Genomic DNA, 20082 nt, shown 5'->3' on the forward strand with positions numbered 1-20082 from the left:
GTGTGAGGAGGTGTGAGTAGTTGTGAGGAGGTGTTAGGAGTTGTGAGGAGTTGTAAGGAGGTGTGAGGAGTGTGAGGAGGTGTGAGGAGTTGTGAGGAGTTGTGAGGAGTTGTAAGGAGGTGTGAGGAGTGTGAGGAGGTGTGAGGAGTTGTGAGGAGTTGTGAGGAGTTGTGAATAGTTGTGAGGAGGTGTGAGGAGGTGTTAGGAGTTGTGAGGAGTTGTGAGGAGGTGTGAGGAGGTGTGAGGAGGTGTTAGGAGTTGTGAGGAGTTGTGAGGAGCTGTGAGGAGTTGTGAGGAGGTGTGAGGAGGTGTTAGGAGTTGCCAGTAGGCGTGAGGAGGTGTGAGGAGGTGTGAGGAGTTGTGAGGAGGTGTGAGGAGGTATGAGGAGTTGTGAGGAGGTGTGAGGAGTTGTGAGGAGGTGTGAGGAGGTGTTAGGAGGTGTTAGGAGTTGTGAGGAGGCGTGAGGAGGTGTGAGGAGGTGTGAGGAGGTGTGAGGAGGTATGAGGAGATGATAATAATAATAATAATAATAATAATAATAATAATAATAATAATAAGAGAACTATGTGAGATAGTGCTGGGCGGGGGTGTAGTAGGAGAATAGTGTAACCAAGCAACAAGGGCCCTAACATGGGGGGGGGGTGCTCTCAGAGAACCTGTTATTAAAGGTTTTCATCAACAATGTTGATCTTTATCAGTAAATTGTTACTGATGGCTGAATAAATAGTTTGACATACTAAATTGTGTTAGGGGGTTAGTCCACTGCTGCAGCACGGTGACTCTCCACCTCTGGCTTATTCCCAGCTCATATTTGAGACCTAAAAACTAAAGTGACAGAAAGAATGTTCTATCGTTTTCTCAAACCTGTCTGTGAAAGTTTTATTCAGTAATTAGTATGTTGAAAGAAAACACTTATCATACCACAGATGTGTGTGTTCATCTGTTGTTATTTGTACAGGCGTCACAATGGATGTATTAAAAGGGGAGGGGGGTCTACTGAGCTTACAAACAATAAGATTGAATACATGAATAAATAAATCCCCATCCCATCTCTGTGTTGAAGTGAATATCATGAGGTTTACCTGTATGACGGTAGTGAGGTTGGCCGGGGAGAAGGTTGGTGGGTTGTCATTGATGTCAGAGATGTCTATGTTGACCATCACGGTGGAGGACATGGGTGGGATTCCACTATCCAGAGCTCTGACGGCCAACGAGTAGCTGGGAACCTAGAAGGACACACACAGTGGGAGAAATATATACTGAATATATATATAAACTGGAAAAACAAAGTTTGGAAACTTGTGTTTGGTCGATTATTTCTCTGTTGTTACAATGCTAATGGTCATTGTATTTTACATCGTTGGAAAGCCTGTTTCTTTACTTTTGCAATGATGTCCAACTTGTAAGGATCATGCATTTGTGGGATGAGCAGCACAGCTGATTATGTGGGTAGCGCCCAAGAAAAATTTGCCAAAATGCTCTAAACAGTGTATTCTCATAATACCAGGAAGCCTGCAATGACTACCCTTCACCGTCAGGCCCGTTTGCGCTGGTGTCGACAACACAGACAATGGAACCTGAACATGTGGGGGAATGTCATGTTCAGTTATGAGTACAGGTTCTGTCTGCGAAAGTTGGACGGCAGGGTCAAAGTATGGAGACGACGTGGAGAACGCTATGCTGATTGTAGCACCGATGGAGTAACAGCTTTTGGTGGGGGCTGTGTCATGGTGTGGGGCGGCATCTTCCTCACTGGCAAAACAAGGCTTGTCATCAATGAAGGCCATCTCAATGCAGTGAAATATCGGGACGAGATTCTGCAGCCAGTGGCGATCCCATATCTCCACAATCTGGCACCTAACTTCATCCTCCAAGATGACAACGCTTGCCCCCACAGAGCCAGGGTTATCACAGACTACCTCCACAATGTGGGAGTAGAGAGAATGTAACAGCCTGCCAAGAGTCCAGACCTCAACCCAATTCAACACTTGTAGGATCAGCTTGGGCGTGCTGTACATGTTAGAGTGACCAACACAACCTCGTTGGCTGACCTGCAACGAATCCTGGTTGAGGAATGGAACACCATCCCACAGCAACGTGTGACCCGGTTGGTGACCAGCATGAGGAGGAGGTGCCAGGCTGTTTTGGCTGCGTATGGATCTTTCACCCGCTACTGAGGCTCCTGACGGTGTATTAAATGAATAAAGTGTAAAATTGCCAATATGTCTTGTTTGTTCCTTGTTACTGAAAGAGAGTTCAATCATCCAATCCACCAAACAACTCAAAACAAGAGTTAATACCAACAGGAGAATACACTGTTTACCATTGACGGAGCATTTTGGCAAATGTTTCTTGGGCGCTACCCACATAATCAGCTGTGCTGCTCATCCCACAAATGCATGATCCTTACAAGTGGGACATCATTGCGAAGGTAAATAAACAGGCTTTCCAACGATGTAAAATACAATGACCATTAGCATTGGAACAACAGAGAAATAATCCACCAAACACAAGTTTCCAAACTTTGTTTTTCCAGTATATATATATATACATCTAAAATAGATAAATACAAATATCATGGACGTAGCACTGTGATGTCAGCCATAGGTTTCTGAAGGCATGTTTGAGTTTGTTGAGCCAGCTGTTAGATGAACGGATAGCAACCATCACAGTAGATCCTCATGTTTAGTGGAAACTGAGACTAGGGCTGTAGAGGACGTCATATTCATTACATTTAAAATGCTGGACAGCAACAGGATGATGATTGTTACTATTCTGAGCCTTTCCTCGTGGTGAAAGTGTAAAATTTGTCCTGAAGGTGGCGGTAGAGGATAGGCTCAGGTATTAATGTGCTCATAACATTTTCTTCCTTCTACCCTGATCTTGCCCTATAGCCAGAAGGCCAGACTTCATTAAAAACCTTCCTTTTACAGGACAACTCCAGCTTATTAGAGCTTCTTAGTTTCATTTTGATAATTTTTAATAACATTGTACTGCATAAATCAATAGCCCTGATATCTGGTAACACCTGCTGACATCACTACAAACATGAGCAGTCAGACAACCAGGTCGGTTGGATACAATCCAACAGTTTATCCAGATTATCTAAACCATTCTACTGTATGTGGAGGTCAAAGTGAAAGTGATTTACCTGAAATGTCATTAATAATCTCCCATTGTAGAGGAAACTATGTGCACACAACTACTGTAAGTGTTGCAGGTCAAAGGTTCTCTTCTCTCTAACCTGATGAATTGTTTCCAACCTGTCTGGTCTTCTGACTGCACACACACTTGTTTTATGATGTTGCTGTTTTCTCAAATCTCAGCCAATCACTGTGAGAGTATGGTATTGTTATAGATAGAGTATGGTGTTGTTATAGATAGAGTATGGTGTTGTTATAGATATAGTATGGTGTTGTTATAGAAAGAGTAACGTGTTTTTATAGATATAGTATAGTGTTGTTATATATAGACTATGGTGTTGTTATAGATAGAGTATGGTGTTGTTATAGATAGAGTATGGTGTTGTTATAGATAGAATATGGTGTTGTTATAGATAGAGTATGGTGTTGTTATAGATAGAATATGGTGTTGTTATAGATAGAGTAAGGTGTTGTTATATATGGAGTATGGTGTTGTTATAGATAGAGTATGGTGTTGTTATAGATAGAGTATGGTGTTGTTATAGATAGAATATGGTGTTGTTATAGATAGAGTAAGGTGTTGTTATATATGGAGTATGGTGTTGTTATAGATAGAGTATGGTGTCGTCATAGAGTATGGTGTTGATATAGATAGAGTATGGTGTTGTTATAGAAAGAGTAAGGTGTTTTATAGTTTAGTGTTGTTATAGATAGAGTATGGTGTTGTTATAGATAGAGTATGGTGTTGTTATAGATAGAATATGGTGTTGTTATAGATAGAGTATGGTGTTGTTATAGATAGAGTATGGTGTTGTTATATATACAGTATGGTGTTGTAATAGATAGAGTAAGGTGTTGTTATATATGGAGTATGGTGTTGTTATAGATAGAGTATGGTGTTGTTATATATACAGTATGGTGTTGTTATAGATAGAGTATGGTGTTATTATAGAAAGAGCAAGGTGTTTTTATAGTTTAGTGTTGTTATAGATAGAATATGGTGTTGTTATAGATAGAGTATGGTGTTGTATGGTGTTGTTATAGATAGAGTATGGTGCTGTTATATAGTATGGTGTTGTTATAGATAGAGTATGGTGTTGTTTTGGATAGAGTATGGTGTTGTTATAGATAGAGTGTGGTGTTGTCATAGAGTATGGTGCTGTTATAGATAGAGTATGGTGTTGGTATAGATAGAGTATGGTGTAATCATAGAGTATAGTGTTGTTATAGATATAGTATGGTGTTGTTATAGATAGAGTATGGTGTCGTCATAGAGTATGGTGTTGATATAGATAGAGTATGGTGTTGTTATAGAAAGAGTAAGGTGTTTTATAGTTTAGTGTTGTTATAGATAGAGTATAGTGTTGTTATAGATAGAGTATAGTGTTGTTATAGATAGAGTGTGGTGTTGTCATAGAGTATGGTGCTGTTATAGATAGAGTATGGTGTTGTTATAGATAGAGTATGGTGTTGTTATATATAGAGTATGGTGTTGTTATAGATAGAGTATGGTGTTGTTATATATACAGTATGGTGTTGTTATAGATAGAGTAAGGTGTTGTTATATATGGAGTATGGTGTTGTTATAGATACAGTATGGTGTTGTTATAGATAGAGTATGGTGTTGTTATAGAAAGAGTAAGGTGTTTTTATAGTTTAGTGTTGTTATAGATAGAGTATGGTGTTGTTATAGATAGAGTATGGTGTTGTATGGTGTTGTATGGTGTTGTTATAGATAGAGTATGGTGTTGTATGGTGTTGTTATAGATAGAGTATGGTGTTGTCATAAAGTATGGTGCTCTTATAGATAGAGTATGGTGTTGTTATAGATAGAGTATGGTGTTGTTATGGATAGAGTATGGTGTTGTTATAGATAAAGTATGGTGTTGTCATAGAGTATGGTGCTGTTATAGATAGAGTATGGTGTTGTTATAGATAGAGTATGGTGTTGTATGGTGTTGATATAGATAGAGTATGGTGTTGTTATAGATAGAGTATGGTGTTGTCATAAAGTATGGTGCTCTTATAGAGTATGGTGTTGTTATGGATAGAGTATGGTGTTGTTATAGATAGAGTATGATGTTGTCATAGAGTATGGTGCTGTTATATATAGAGTATGGTGCTGTTATAGATAGAGTATGGTGTTGTTATAGATAGAGTATGGTGTCGTCATAGAGTATGGTGTTGATATAGATAGAGTATGGTGTTATAGAAAGAGTAAGGTGTTTTTATAGTTTAGTGTTGTTATAGATAGAGCATGGTGTTGTATGGTGTTGCTATAGATAGAGTATGGTGTTGATATAGATAGAGTATGGTGTTGTTATAGAAAGAGTAAGCTGTTTTTATAGTTTAGTGTTGTTATAGATAGAGTATGGTGTTATCATAGAGTATGGTGTTGTTATAGATATAGTATGGTGTTGTTATAGATAGAGTATGGTGTTGTATGTTGTTGTTATACATAGAGTATGGTGTTGTTATGGATAGAGTATGGGGTTGTTATAGAAAGAGTATGGTGTTTTTATAGTTTAGTGTTGTTATAGATAGATTATGGTGTTGTTATAGAGTATGGTGCTGTTATAGATAGAGTATGTTGTTGTTATAGATAGAGTATGGTGTTGTTATAGATATAGTATAGTGTTGTTATAGATAGAGTATGGTGTTGTCATAGAGTATGGTGCTGTTATAGATAGAGTATGGTGTTGTTATAGATAGAGTATGGTGTTGTATGGTGTTGATATAGATAGAGTATGGTGTTGTTATAGATAGAGTATGGTGTTGTCATAAAGTATGGTGCTCTTATAGATAGAGTATGGTGTTGTTATAGATAGAGTATGGTGTTGTTATGGATAGAGTATGGTGTTGTTATATATACAGTATGGTGTTGTTATAGATAGAGTATGGTGTTGTTATAGAAAGAGTAAGGTGTTTTTATAGTTTAGTGTTGTTATAGATAGAGTATGGTGTTGTTATAGATACAGTATGGTGTTGTTATAGATAGAGTATGGTGTTGTTATAGAAAGAGTAAGGTGTTTTTATAGTTTAGTGTTGTTATAGATAGAGTATGGTGTTGTTATAGATAGAGTATGGTGTTGTATGGTGTTGTATGGTGTTGTTATAGATAGAGTATGGTGTTGTATGGTGTTGTTATAGATAGAGTATGGTGTTGTCATAAAGTATGGTGCTCTTATAGATAGAGTATGGTGTTGTTATAGATAGAGTATGGTGTTGTTATGGATAGAGTATGGTGTTGTTATAGATAAAGTATGGTGTTGTCATAGAGTATGGTGCTGTTATAGATAGAGTATGGTGTTGTTATAGATAGAGTATGGTGTTGTATGGTGTTGATATAGATAGAGTATGGTGTTGTTATAGATAGAGTATGGTGTTGTCATAAAGTATGGTGCTCTTATAGAGTATGGTGTTGTTATAGATAGAGTATGGTGTTGTTATGGATAGAGTATGGTGTTGTTATAGATAGAGTATGATGTTGTCATAGAGTATGGTGCTGTTATATATAGAGTATGGTGCTGTTATAGATAGAGTATGGTGTTGTTATAGATAGAGTATGGTGTCGTCATAGAGTATGGTGTTGATATAGATAGAGTATGGTGTTATAGAAAGAGTAAGGTGTTTTTATAGTTTAGTGTTGTTATAGATAGAGCATGGTGTTGTATGGTGTTGCTATAGATAGAGTATGGTGTTGATATAGATAGAGTATGGTGTTGTTATAGAAAGAGTAAGCTGTTTTTATAGTTTAGTGTTGTTATAGATAGAGTATGGTGTTATCATAGAGTATGGTGTTGTTATAGATATAGTATGGTGTTGTTATAGATAGAGTATGGTGTTGTATGTTGTTGTTATACATAGAGTATGGTGTTGTTATGGATAGAGTATGGGGTTGTTATAGAAAGAGTATGGTGTTTTTATAGTTTAGTGTTGTTATAGATAGATTATGGTGTTGTTATAGAGTATGGTGCTGTTATAGATAGAGTATGGTGTTGTTATAGATAGAGTATGGTGTTGTTATAGATATAGTATAGTGTTGTTATAGATAGAGTATGGTGTTGTCATAGAGTATGGTGCTGTTATAGATAGAGTATGGTGTTGTTATAGATAGAGTATGGTGTTGTATGGTGTTGATATAGATAGAGTATGGTGTTGTTATAGATAGAGTATGGTGTTGTCATAAAGTATGGTGCTCTTATAGATAGAGTATGGTGTTGTTATAGATAGAGTATGGTGTTGTTATGGATAGAGTATGGTGTTGTTATAGATAGAGTATGGTGTTTTCATAGAGTATGGTGCTGTTATATATAGAGTATGGTGCTGTTATAGATAGAGTATGGTGTAATCATAGAGTATAGTGTTGTTATATATAGTATGGTGTTGTTATAGATAGAGTATGGTGTTGTCATAGAGTATGGTGTTGATATAGATAGAGTATAGTGTTATAGAAAGAGTAAGGTGTTTTTATAGTTTAGTGTTGTTATAGATAGAGCATGGTGTTGTATGGTGTTGCTATAGATAGAGTATGGTGTTGATATAGATAGAGTATGGTGTTGTTATAGAAAGAGTAAGGTGTTTTTATAGTTTAGTGTTGTTATGGATAGAGTATGGTGTTGTATGGTGTTGTTATAGATAGAGTATGGTGTTGTTATAGATAGAGTATGGTGTTGTCATAGAGTGTGGTGCTGATATAGATAGAGTATGGTGTTATTATAGATAGAGTATGGTGTAATCATAGAGTATGGTGTTGTTATAGATATAGTATGGTGTCGTCACAGAGTATGGTGTTGATATAGATAGAGTATGGTGTTGTTATAGATAGAGTACGGTGTTGTTATGGATAGAGTATGGGGTTGTTATGGATAGAGTATGGGGTTGTTATAGATAGAGTATGGTGTTGTTTTAGATAGAGTATGGTGTTGTTATGGATAGAGTATAGGGTTGTTATAGATAGAGTATGGTGTTGTCATAGATAGAGTATGGTGTTGTTATAGATAGAGTATGGTGTAATCATAGAGTATGATGTTGTTATAGATCTAGTATGGTGTTGTTATAGATAGAGTATGGTGTTGTCATAGAGTATGGTGTTGATATAGATAGAGTATGGTGTTGTTATAGAAAGAGTAAGGTGTTTTTATAGTTTAGTGTTGTTATAGATAGATTATGGTGTTGTTATAGATAGAGTATGGTGTTATCATAGAGTGTGGTGCTGATATAGATAGAGTATGGTGTTATTATAGATAGAGTATGGTGTAATCATAGAGTATGGTGTTGTTATAGATATAGTATGGTGTTGTTATAGATAGAGTATGATGTTGTATGGTGTTGTTATAGATAGAGTATGGTGTTGTCGTAAAGTATGGTGTTGATATAGATAGAGTATGTTGTTGTTATACATAGAGTATGGTGTTGTTATGGATAGAGTATGGGGTTGTTATAGAAAGAGTATGGTGTTTTTATAGTTTAGTGTTGTTATAGATAGATTATGGTGTTATCATAGAGTGTGGTGCTGATATAGATAGAGTATGGTGTTATTATAGAGTATGGTGTTGTTATAGATATAGTATGGTGTTTTTATAGATAGAGTATGGTGTTGTATGGTGTTGTTATAGATAGAGTATGGTGTCATAAAGTATGGTGTTGATATAGATAGAGTATGTTGTTGTTATACATAGAGTATGGTGTTGTCATGGATAGAGTATGGGGTTGTTATAGATAGAGTATGGTGTTGTCATAGATAGAGTATGGTGTCGTATGGTGTTGTTATAGATAGAGTATGGTGTTGTTATAGATAGAGTATGGTGTTGTTATGGATAGAGTATGGTGTTGTTATAGATAGAGTATGGTGTTGTTATAGATAGAGTATGGTGTTGTATGGTGTTGTTATAGATAGAGTATGGTGTTGTTATGGATAGAGTATGGTGTTGTTATGGATAGAGTATGGTGTTGTTATAGATAGATTATCGTGTTGTATGGTGTTGTCATAGATAGAGTATGGTGTTGTTATGGATAGTATGGTGTTGTTAAAGATAGAGTATGGTGTTGTTATAGATAGAGTATGGTGTTGTTATGGATAGTATGGTGTTGTTAAAGATAGATTATGGTGTTGTCATAGATAGAGTATGGTGTTGTTATGGATAGAGTATGGTGTTGTTATGGATAGAGTATGGTGTTGTTATAGATAGAGTATGGTGTTGTTATAGATAGAGTATGGTGTTGTTATGGATAGAGTATGGTGTTGTTATGGATAGAGTATGGTGTTGTTATAGATAGATTATCGTGTTGTATGGCGTTGTTATAGATAGAGTATGGTGTTGTTATGGATAGAGTATGGTGTTGTTAAAGATAGAGTATGGTGTTGTCATAGATAGAGTATGGTGTTGTTATAGATAGAGTATGGTGTTGTATGGCGTTGTTATAGATAGAGTATGGTGTTGTTATGGATAGAGTATGGTGTTGTTAAAGATAGAGTATGGTGTTGTCATAGATAGAGTATGGTGTTGTTATAGATAGAGTATGGTGTTGTTATGGATAGAGTATGGTGTTGTTATTGATAGAGTATGGTGTTGTTATAGATAGAGTATGGTGTTGTTATAGATAGAGTATGGTGTTGTATGGTGTTGTTATAGATAGAGTATGGTGTTGTCATAAAGTATGGTGCTCTTATAGATAGAGTATGGTGTTGTTATAGATAGAGTATGGTGTTGTTATGGATAGAGTATGGTGTTGTTATAGATAGTTTGGTGTTGTCATAGAGTATGGTGCTGTTATAGATAGAGTATGGTGTTGTTATAGATAGAGTATGGTGTTGTTATAGATATAGTATAGTGTTGTTATAGATAGAGTATGGTGTTGTCATAGAGTATGGTGCTGTTATAGATAGAGTATGGTGTTGTTATAGATAGAGTATGGTGTTGTTATAGATAGAATATGGTGTTGTCATAAAGTATGGTGCTCTTATAGATAGAGTATGGTGTTGTTATAGATAGAGTATGGTGTTGTTATAGATAGAGTATAGTGTTGTCATAGAGTATGGTGTTGTTATAGATAGAGTATGGTGTTGTTATAGATAGAGTATGGTGTTGTATGGTGTTGTTATAGATAGAGTATGGTGTTGTCATAAAGTATGGTGTTGATATAGATAGAGTACGTTGTTGTTATAGATAGAGTATGGTGTTGTTATAGATAGAGTATGGTGTTGTTATGGATAGAGTATGGTGTTGATAAAGATAGAGTATGGTGTTGTCAAAGATAGAGAATGGTGTTGTTATAGATAGAGTATGGTGTAATCATAGAGTATAGTGTTGTTATAGATCTAGTATGGTGTTGTTATAGATATAGTATGGTGTCGTCATAGAGTATGGTGTTTATATAGATAGAGTATGGTGTTGTTATAGAAAGAGTAAGGTGTTTTTATAGTTTAGTGTTGTTATAGATAGAGTATGGTGTTGTTATAGATAGAGTATGGTGTTATCATAGAGTGTGGTGCTGATATAGATAGAGTATGGTGTTATTATAGATAGAGTATGGTGTAATCATAGAGTATGGTGTTGTTATAGATATAGTATGGTGTTGTTATAGATAGAGTATGGTGTTGTCATAAAGTATGGTGTTGATATAGATATAATATGTTTTTGTTATACATAGAGTATGGTGTTGTTATGGATAGAGTATGGTGTTGTTATAGATAGAGTATGGTGTTGTTATAGATAGAGTATGGTGTTGTTATAGATACAGTATGGTGTTGTTATGGATAGAGTATTGTGTTGTTAAAGATAGAGTATGGTGTTGTCATAGATAGAGTATGGTGTTGTTATAGATAGAGTATGGTGTTGTTATAGATAGAGTATGGTGTTGTTATAGATAGAGTATGGTGTTGTCATAAAGTATGGTGCTCTTATAGATAGAGTATGGTGTTGTTATAGATAGAGTATGGTGTTGTTATAGATAGAGTATGGTGTTGTCATAGAGTATGGTGTTGTTATAGATAGAGTATGGTGTTGTTATAGATAGAGTATGGTGTTGTATGGTGTTGTTATAGATAGAGTATGGTGTTGTCATAAAGTATGGTGTTGATATAGATAGAGTACGTTGTTGTTATAGATAGAGTATGGTGTTGTTATAGATAGAGTATGTTGTTGTTATGGATAGAGTATGGTGTTGATAAAGATAGAGTATGGTGTTGTCAAAGATAGAGAATGGTGTTGTTATAGATAGAGTATGGTGTAATCATAGAGTATAGTGTTGTTATAGATCTAGTATGGTGTTGTTATAGATATAGTATGGTGTCGTCATAGAGTATGGTGTTTATATAGATAGAGTATGGTGTTGTTATAGAAAGAGTAAGGTGTTTTTATAGTTTAGTGTTGTTATAGATAGAATATGGTGTTGTTATAGATAGAGTATGGTGTTATCATAGAGTGTGGTGCTGATATAGATAGAGTATGGTGTTATTATAGATAGAGTATGGTGTAATCATAGAGTATGGTGTTGTTATAGATATAGTATGGTGTTGTTATAGATAGAGTATGGTGTTGTCATAAAGTATGGTGTTGATATAGATATAATATGTTTTTGTTATACATAGAGTATGGTGTTGTTATGGATAGAGTATGGTGTTATTATAGATAGAGTATGGTGTTGTTATAGATAGAGTATGGTGTTGTTATAGATACAGTATGGTGTTGTTATGGATAGAGTATTGTGTTGTTAAAGATAGAGTATGGTGTTGTCATAGATAGAGTATGGTGTTGTTATAGATAGAGTATGGTGTTGTTATAGATAGAGTATGGTGTTGTTATAGATAGAGTATGGTGTTGTCATAAAGTATGGTGCTCTTATAGATAGAGTATGGTGTTGTTATAGATAGAGTATGGTGTTGTTATAGATAGAGTATGGTGTTGTCATAGAGTATGGTGTTGTTATAGATAGAGTATGGTGTTGTTATAGATAGAGTATGGTGTTGTATGGTGTTGTTATAGATAGAGTATGGTGTTGTCATAAAGTATGGTGTTGATATAGATAGAGTACGTTGTTGTTATAGATAGAGTATGGTGTTGTTATAGATAGAGTATGTTGTTGTTATGGATAGAGTATGGTGTTGATAAAGATAGAGTATGGTGTTGTCAAAGATAGAGAATGGTGTTGTTATAGATAGAGTATGGTGTAATCATAGAGTATAGTGTTGTTATAGATCTAGTATGGTGTTGTTATAGATATAGTATGGTGTCGTCATAGAGTATGGTGTTTATATAGATAGAGTATGGTGTTGTTATAGAAAGAGTAAGGTGTTTTTATAGTTTAGTGTTGTTATAGATAGAATATGGTGTTGTTATAGATAGAGTATGGTGTTATCATAGAGTGTGGTGCTGATATAGATAGAGTATGGTGTTATTATAGATAGAGTATGGTGTAATCATAGAGTATGGTGTTGTTATAGATATAGTATGGTGTTGTTATAGATAGAGTATGGTGTTGTCATAAAGTATGGTGTTGATATAGATATAATATGTTTTTGTTATACATAGAGTATGGTGTTGTTATGGATAGAGTATGGTGTTGTTATAGATAGAGTATGGTGTTGTTATAGATAGAGTATGGTGTTGTCATAGATACAGTATGGTGTTGTTATGGATAGAGTATTGTGTTGTTAAAGATAGAGTATGGTGTTGTCATAGATAGAGTATGGTGTTGTTATAGATAGAGTATGGTGTTGTTATGGATAGAGTATGGTGTTGTTATAGATAGAGTATGGTGTTGTATGGTGTTGTTATAGATAGAGTATGGTGTTGTTATAGATAGAGTATGGTGTTGTTATGGATAGAGTATGGTGTTGTTATGGATAGAGTATGGTGTTGTTATAGATAGATTATCGTGTTGCATGGCGTTGTTATATATAGAGTATGGTGTTGTTATAGATTGAGTATGGTGTTGTTATGGAAAGAGTGTGGTGTTGTTATGGTTAGAGTATGGTGTTGTTATGGATAGAGTATGGTGTAATCATAGAGTATAGTGTTGTTATAGATCTAGTATGGTGTTGTTATAGATATAGTATGGTGTCGTCATAGAGTATGGTGTTTATATAGATAGAGTATGGTGTTGTTATAGAAAGAGTAAGGTGTTTTTATAGTTTAGTGTTGTTATAGATAGAATATGGTGTTGTTATAGATAGAGTATGGTGTTATCATAGAGTGTGGTGCTGATATAGATAGAGTATGGTGTTATTATAGATAGAGTATGGTGTAATCATAGAGTATGGTGTTGTTATAGATATAGTATGGTGTTGTTATAGATAGAGTATGGTGTTGTCATAAAGTATGGTGTTGATATAGATATAATATGTTTTTGTTATACATAGAGTATGGTGTTGTTATGGATAGAGTATGGTGTTATTATAGATAGAGTATGGTGTTGTTATAGATAGAGTATGGTGTTGTTATAGATACAGTATGGTGTTGTTATGGATAGAGTATTGTGTTGTTAAAGATAGAGTATGGTGTTGTCATAGATAGAGTATGGTGTTGTTATAGATAGAGTATGGTGTTGTTATAGATAGAGTATGGTGTTGTTATAGATAGAGTATGGTGTTGTCATAAAGTATGGTGCTCTTATAGATAGAGTATGGTGTTGTTATAGATAGAGTATGGTGTTGTTATAGATAGAGTATAGTGTTGTCATAGAGTATGGTGTTGTTATAGATAGAGTATGGTGTTGTTATAGATAGAGTATGGTGTTGTATGGTGTTGTTATAGATAGAGTATGGTGTTGTCATAAAGTATGGTGTTGATATAGATAGAGTACGTTGTTGTTATAGATAGAGTATGGTGTTGTTATAGATAGAGTATGGTGTTGTTATGGATAGAGTATGGTGTTGATAAAGATAGAGTATGGTGTTGTCAAAGATAGAGAATGGTGTTGTTATAGATAGAGTATGGTGTAATCATAGAGTATAGTGTTGTTATAGATCTAGTATGGTGTTGTTATAGATAGAGTATGGTGTCGTCATAGAGTATGGTGTTTATATAGATAGAGTATGGTGTTGTTATAGAAAGAGTAAGGTGTTTTTATAGTTTAGTGTTGTTATAGATAGAATATGGTGTTGTTATAGATAGAGTATGGTGTTATCATAGAGTGTGGTGCTGATATAGATAGAGTATGGTGTTATTATAGATAGAGTATGGTGTAATCATAGAGTATGGTGTTGTTATAGATATAGTATGGTGTTGTTATAGATAGAGTATGGTGTTGTCATAAAGTATGGTGTTGATATAGATATAATATGTTTTTGTTATACATAGAGTATGGTGTTGTTATGGATAGAGTATGGTGTTGTTATAGATAGAGTATGGTGTTGTTATAGATAGAGTATGGTGTTGTCATAGATACAGTATGGTGTTGTTATGGATAGAGTATTGTGTTGTTAAAGATAGAGTATGGTGTTGTCATAGATAGAGTATGGTGTTGTTATAGATAGAGTATGGTGTTGTTATGGATAGAGTATGGTGTTGTTATAGATAGAGTATGGTGTTGTATGGTGTTGTTATAGATAGAGTATGGTGTTGTTATAGATTGAGTATGGTGTTGTTATGGAAAGAGTGTGGTGTTGTTATGGTTAGAGTATGGTGTTGTTATAGATAGAGTATGGTGTTGTGATAGATAGAGTATGGTGTTGTTATAGATAGAGTATGGTGTTGTTATGGATAGAGTATGGTGTTGTTATAGATAGAGTATGGTGTTGTATGGTGTTGTTATAGATAGAGTATGGTGTTGTTATAGATAGAGTATGGTGTTGTTATGGATAGAGTATGGTGTTGTTATGGATAGAGTATGGTGTTGTTATAGATAGATTATCGTGTTGCATGGCGTTGTTATATATAGAGTATGGTGTTGTTATAGATTGAGTATGGTGTTGTTATGGAAAGAGTGTGGTGTTGTTATGGTTAGAGTACGGTGTTGTTATAGATAGAGTATGGTGTTGTCATAGATAGAGTATGGTGTTGTTAAAGATAGAGTATGGTATTGTTATAGATAGAGTATGCTGTTGTATGGTGTTGTTATAGATAGAGTATGGTGTTGTATGGTGTTGTTAAAGATAGAGTATGGTGTTGTTATAGATAGAGTATGGTGTTGTACGGTGTTGTTATAGATAGAGTAACAAACTAGAATTTCGTTTAACCTTTTCAGTCACTGGCCAAAATATACATTTTTGTACGACCTCCACTCAAAGTCACATTCTAATACGGATTTTTTTGCACATTTTCTTTTATAGTTATTTATATTATATTATATATTGTTATTTATTATTTGGGAAGATGAGAAAGATTTGAGGTGAATAGTTGCAGTCAAGATGTATCATTGGTTATATACTTATACAAGCTATATCATTAGCCACATATTTAAAGGTGACAACATGTCAATGTTGTGTTCACAACTTGTTCCAACGACCCCCCCCCCAAAAAAAAACAAAAAAAACAAACACCAAAAAATTGTTATTGCAGGTAGGGCTGGGCGATATGGCTTATAAATATCATCTGTATATTTTTAGGCTATATTGCAATATACGATATATATCTGACCTATAACCGATAAATTATTGAGGATTCTTACATTTTGACAGAGTATCTCTATTTTAACCGGCAAAGCTTTTTTAGCCTTTATGGCGCCGGTTAAACAGGAAACTCAGACCAGTTGCATGCATTGTAAATCTTCTCACGTGATGCTACTAAGCCAATCAAATCTGTGCAATCAGCGCAGCGCAACTGTCACTGCTGGTTTCAGACCAACACAGTTGTTATTTTCACGTCCAGCGCCCACGTTGTGTAAGTAGCAAATGTACTGTATCTGTGCACCCATGGGCGTGTTGGTCTTAAACGAGGTGTGGTCTGGTGCTTTGTTGGTGCATTGTTATCTTGAGGCAGCAGAAAGTGATTGCACCATTGACCAACAGAAAGCTGGTCTACAGTCTGGAGCAGTATTTTCCTATTTAAAGGGCTCATTATTCAGATAGTAAGATGAGTCTACAGACAGGTTCACAACACGAGTATACTCTGCTGGTTAGACACACAATACATGGAAGATATTGGATATATGGCCCAGCCCTATTAGCAGTTATACACAGCAGACTGGATGTGGCTGAGGATGTTCATGTTCTCCTGGCGTCTGCTCTATACCCCCAGCAGCATATCTCTCTCTGTTCCTCCAAATATTAAGAAGCAGCTAATGAAGCACGCTGAGGAGCAACACAACTATATCTATATCTATATCTATATCAGCTTATATTCTGCTGCCTGAGACACACGAAGGAATCCACCTCAGTAGTAAACAACTATGACCTGCTTACCAGACACGCACGCACGCACGCACGCACGCACGCACGCACGCACGCACGCACGCACGCACACACGCACACACACACACACGGACAGACAGACACATGGACGAACACATCAGCCCTGCACACACACACACACACACACTGCTGCTCTGTGTGATAACCCCAAACACACTTTCATCAGCCAGAAGCTTTGATCCCCCACACGCCTCCACACTCTTTCTGAGCACGCTCAGACGGCTCATCGACCGCACTCTTGAATACTTTATGATAGGCATGTGAACATTTCTGAAGTTCTCGAGCACTGCGGAGGAGAAGGAGACAAGGAAGAGATGAGACGGGTTAGGAAACGGCTCGGAGGAGGAGGGGAGGCAGGCTGTGCTCTGCATGCCTTCCATCTTCTTTCCTGCTGCAAATTAAAGAGCTCATATTCAGAGCTGCTTTGTGCACGTGTTTCCTGTTCAAGTGTGATTAGTTGCCATCTGGTCAGGGATCCATCTGACAACGTGAGCTCATCAGCTGCCAGCAGGCTCCGTCTTTACATCAAAGATGGCCAACACTACATACACTGGCTGTCCTTCCTGCATGGAGATGCTCAGCTGATATATACAGTCATCATATTCCATCAGGACTGTACCAAAAGACTGGAGCCATGACGTCATAATTGGTTGCATTAAACACCGAGGGGCCTATCTTACACCCGGTTCAAAGCGGCACGCAGCACAGCGCAGCGCAACTGTCACCGCTGGTTTCAGACCGACACAGCTGTTATTTTCACGTCCAGCGCCCACGTTGTGTAAGTAGTAAATGTACTTGCGCCCATCTGTGCACCCATGGGCGTGTTGGTCTTAAATGAGACCAACACAGCTCCTCCTCCTCAGTTAAACACATTGTCGGCGCTACAACAACGATTTTATTCATATTCAGGGAAACACTAAATTCAGGCAGCAGGTGACACTTCAGAATATAATGAAGTAAAGCTCTCAGGCATTCTGTATGTTCAACCTGCAGCACTCTCAGCGTGACCGCCGTGACCAGAGAAATTATTTGAATCGGAAAGCAATACAGTTTTATTATTTATCAATACATGTTGATCATATTTAGCATAGTGCTTATTATCATATTATGCCACCTGCACCGGTTAAATAGGTTATCGGTCATTTGCTCATATGCAGTCTGGCACACTTTTACTTCCCATAAGAGCAGATCCGTTTTCTCAGAAAACGACTCGCTTCTCCAATTTGACGAGTCCGCCTTTTAAATAGCGATGCGCCTGATGCAGGAACACCTGACTTTTAAAGGGAATGGGAGATGACACTCTGATTGGTTATGCCCAAAACACACCTAAGATTAATTAAGAGACTAAACACAACCCCTTTGCCCCTTGCGTCTTACTTTGTGTCGATTATGAGCCGTTTAACTAGCAGAAGTGGAGTTGGACATGCCCTAAATGACCTTTAGACCATGAGCTATAGATCAGTTAAATAGGGCCCTAAGTAAGGAGCTAGATTTTGAGTTGACCATGTAGGTGACAGCTGAGCTCGCTGCACGCTGAAGTATTACATGTAAATATGATCATTAATCCTAGACTGCTGCCATTATTCCCATATAACCTTATATACATATTCACAGATCTCTTATCATTTATGTTTTTTTTCAATCTCTTGTCGCTCTTTTTTTAATAGCAAAACATGGTCGGTGGTGAACGTTGCCTCCACCTGTTGCTGACTGCAGGTTCTATCAGCTGGGGTAATACTGTACATGCTCATGCTGTAACAAATTGCTATGTAGTTGATGTGCCCTCTGAAAGACAATGAATACACATCAACATTCATACCAATAGAGATGATATGATTACACAATCAAGTGTTTTTGCACTTCAACAACAGAGCAATGAGTCTGAATCTCCCAGCTAAACATGAAGCTGATCACCTTTAATGTCTTGAATCAGGATCTCCAGTAGCTCATCAACCATCAGCTGATCAGTCTGTCTACTGCTGCTCATCTCATGTTCTCATTGGATCTACTGTATGAACCTCGCTTCACTGGAGAGACTCTACCTATTTTAGACTAAACTTTAGTGTGTGTGTGTGTGTGTGTGTGTGTGTGTGTGTGGGTGTGCTCGTCCTCACTGTCTCACGGTCCAGTGGCTTGTTGACCTTGATGACCCCACGGAGGGGGTCAATGAAGAACTGGTTGTCCCGGTCTCCACTGATGATGGAGTAGAGGACGGCTCCATTCAGCTGACTGTCAACATCCTCCGCTACCAGCTGAAAACACACATACACACACACACACACACAAACACACACAGAAGCAGGCTGAGTGACTGTTTCAGCTTGCGTAGGATAATCACACATTTTGACCATTTTCCCCGTCCTAAACACATGCTTAGCTTAGCATGTGTTCAGGACGGGGAAAATTAAACACAGCATGTGTTTATTGAAGTAAAGGACAAATGGAGGATAAATACAAACTAAATGACATATTTTTCATCCATATCCATATAAGCTTTATAAATATGTAGCAACTCGTAACGTAATAACTGCACATAATGTAATAATTTAAATGTAATAAAAGCTCATAATGTTATAATCAGCACATACTGTAATAAAACGTTGCGCACATAACATAATAAGTTATTACATTATGAGAACATTACATTATAAACTTAGCAAAAAAAGTTGACTAATATAAATAATAATATAATAAATTCAGCACATAATGTAATAATTTCAAAAAGAGTACTCTCCTTGTCTTGTTAAAGCAGAGGAACCCTCTAGTGACACATGACACCAGTGGAGGAGTTCATTTAAAGCAGCTGGACTTTTTCTGTTTGGTCTAGAGGACATGTTGATGTGTAGATATACTGATGAAGCCTCTTGGATGTGAGACTACAAGACATCCAGAGACCTGGACACATGAGAACCTTTACAGAGATAATGCTGCATTTAATATACTGCTGATTCTCAGCATGTGGAACAATTGTGCAATACTTTAAATAAGTAGAGTACTCTTTTTTAAAATGATTACATTATGCGCTGAATTTATTAAATTATTCAACTTTGCTAAGTTTATAATGTGATAATGTTCTCATAATGTAAAAACTTATTACATTATGAACAAAACTGTTATTACATTATGCGCTCAAGATTTTATTACAGTATGTGCTGATTATTACATTTAAGTTATTACACTATGTGCAGTTATTACGTTGTGAGTTTCTACAGCCTTCTCCACCCAAACGTCCCCTATGGCAACCTGCCAGCACACACAGGTTCATAATAACCTTTATATATGTATATACACTCACCGGCCACTTTATTAGGCACACCTGTTCAATTGCTTGTTAACACAAATAGCTAATCAGCCAATCACATGGCAGCAACTCAATGCATTTAGGCTTCTAGACGTGGTGAAGACGACTTGCTGAAGTTCAAACCGAGAATCAGAATGGGGAAGAAAGGGGATTTAAGTGACTTTGAACGTGGCATGGTTGTTGGTGTCAGACGAGCTGGTCTGAGTATTTCAAAAACTGCTGATCTCTGGGATTTTCACGCACAACCATCTCTAGGGTTTACAGAGAATGGTCCGAAAAAGATA

The 20082-nt window shown here is 36.5% G+C and overlaps 1 protein-coding gene across 5 annotated transcripts in view; it reads right to left on the reverse strand.

Moving 5' to 3' along the window:
- Positions 1-20082, reverse strand: part of fat3a (FAT atypical cadherin 3a) — a 242315-nt gene that overhangs the window by 26275 nt on the left and 195958 nt on the right. For all 5 annotated transcript variants that reach the window (XR_005207505.1, XM_037774476.1, XM_037774472.1 and 2 more), the window contains 2 exons: positions 18612-18749; positions 1083-1226 (listed from right to left, as the gene is read on the reverse strand). Coding sequence is in view for 4 of the 5 variants with exons in the window: in XM_037774476.1 (XP_037630404.1) it covers positions 1083-1226; positions 18612-18749 (282 nt within the window). In the remaining variant the exon portion in view is untranslated. The remainder of the gene's footprint in view (positions 1-1082; positions 1227-18611; positions 18750-20082) is intronic.

The sequence above is a fragment of the Sebastes umbrosus genome, chromosome 7 (assembly GCF_015220745.1).
Source record: "Sebastes umbrosus isolate fSebUmb1 chromosome 7, fSebUmb1.pri, whole genome shotgun sequence".
Lineage (NCBI taxonomy): Eukaryota > Metazoa > Chordata > Actinopteri > Perciformes > Sebastidae > Sebastes > Sebastes umbrosus.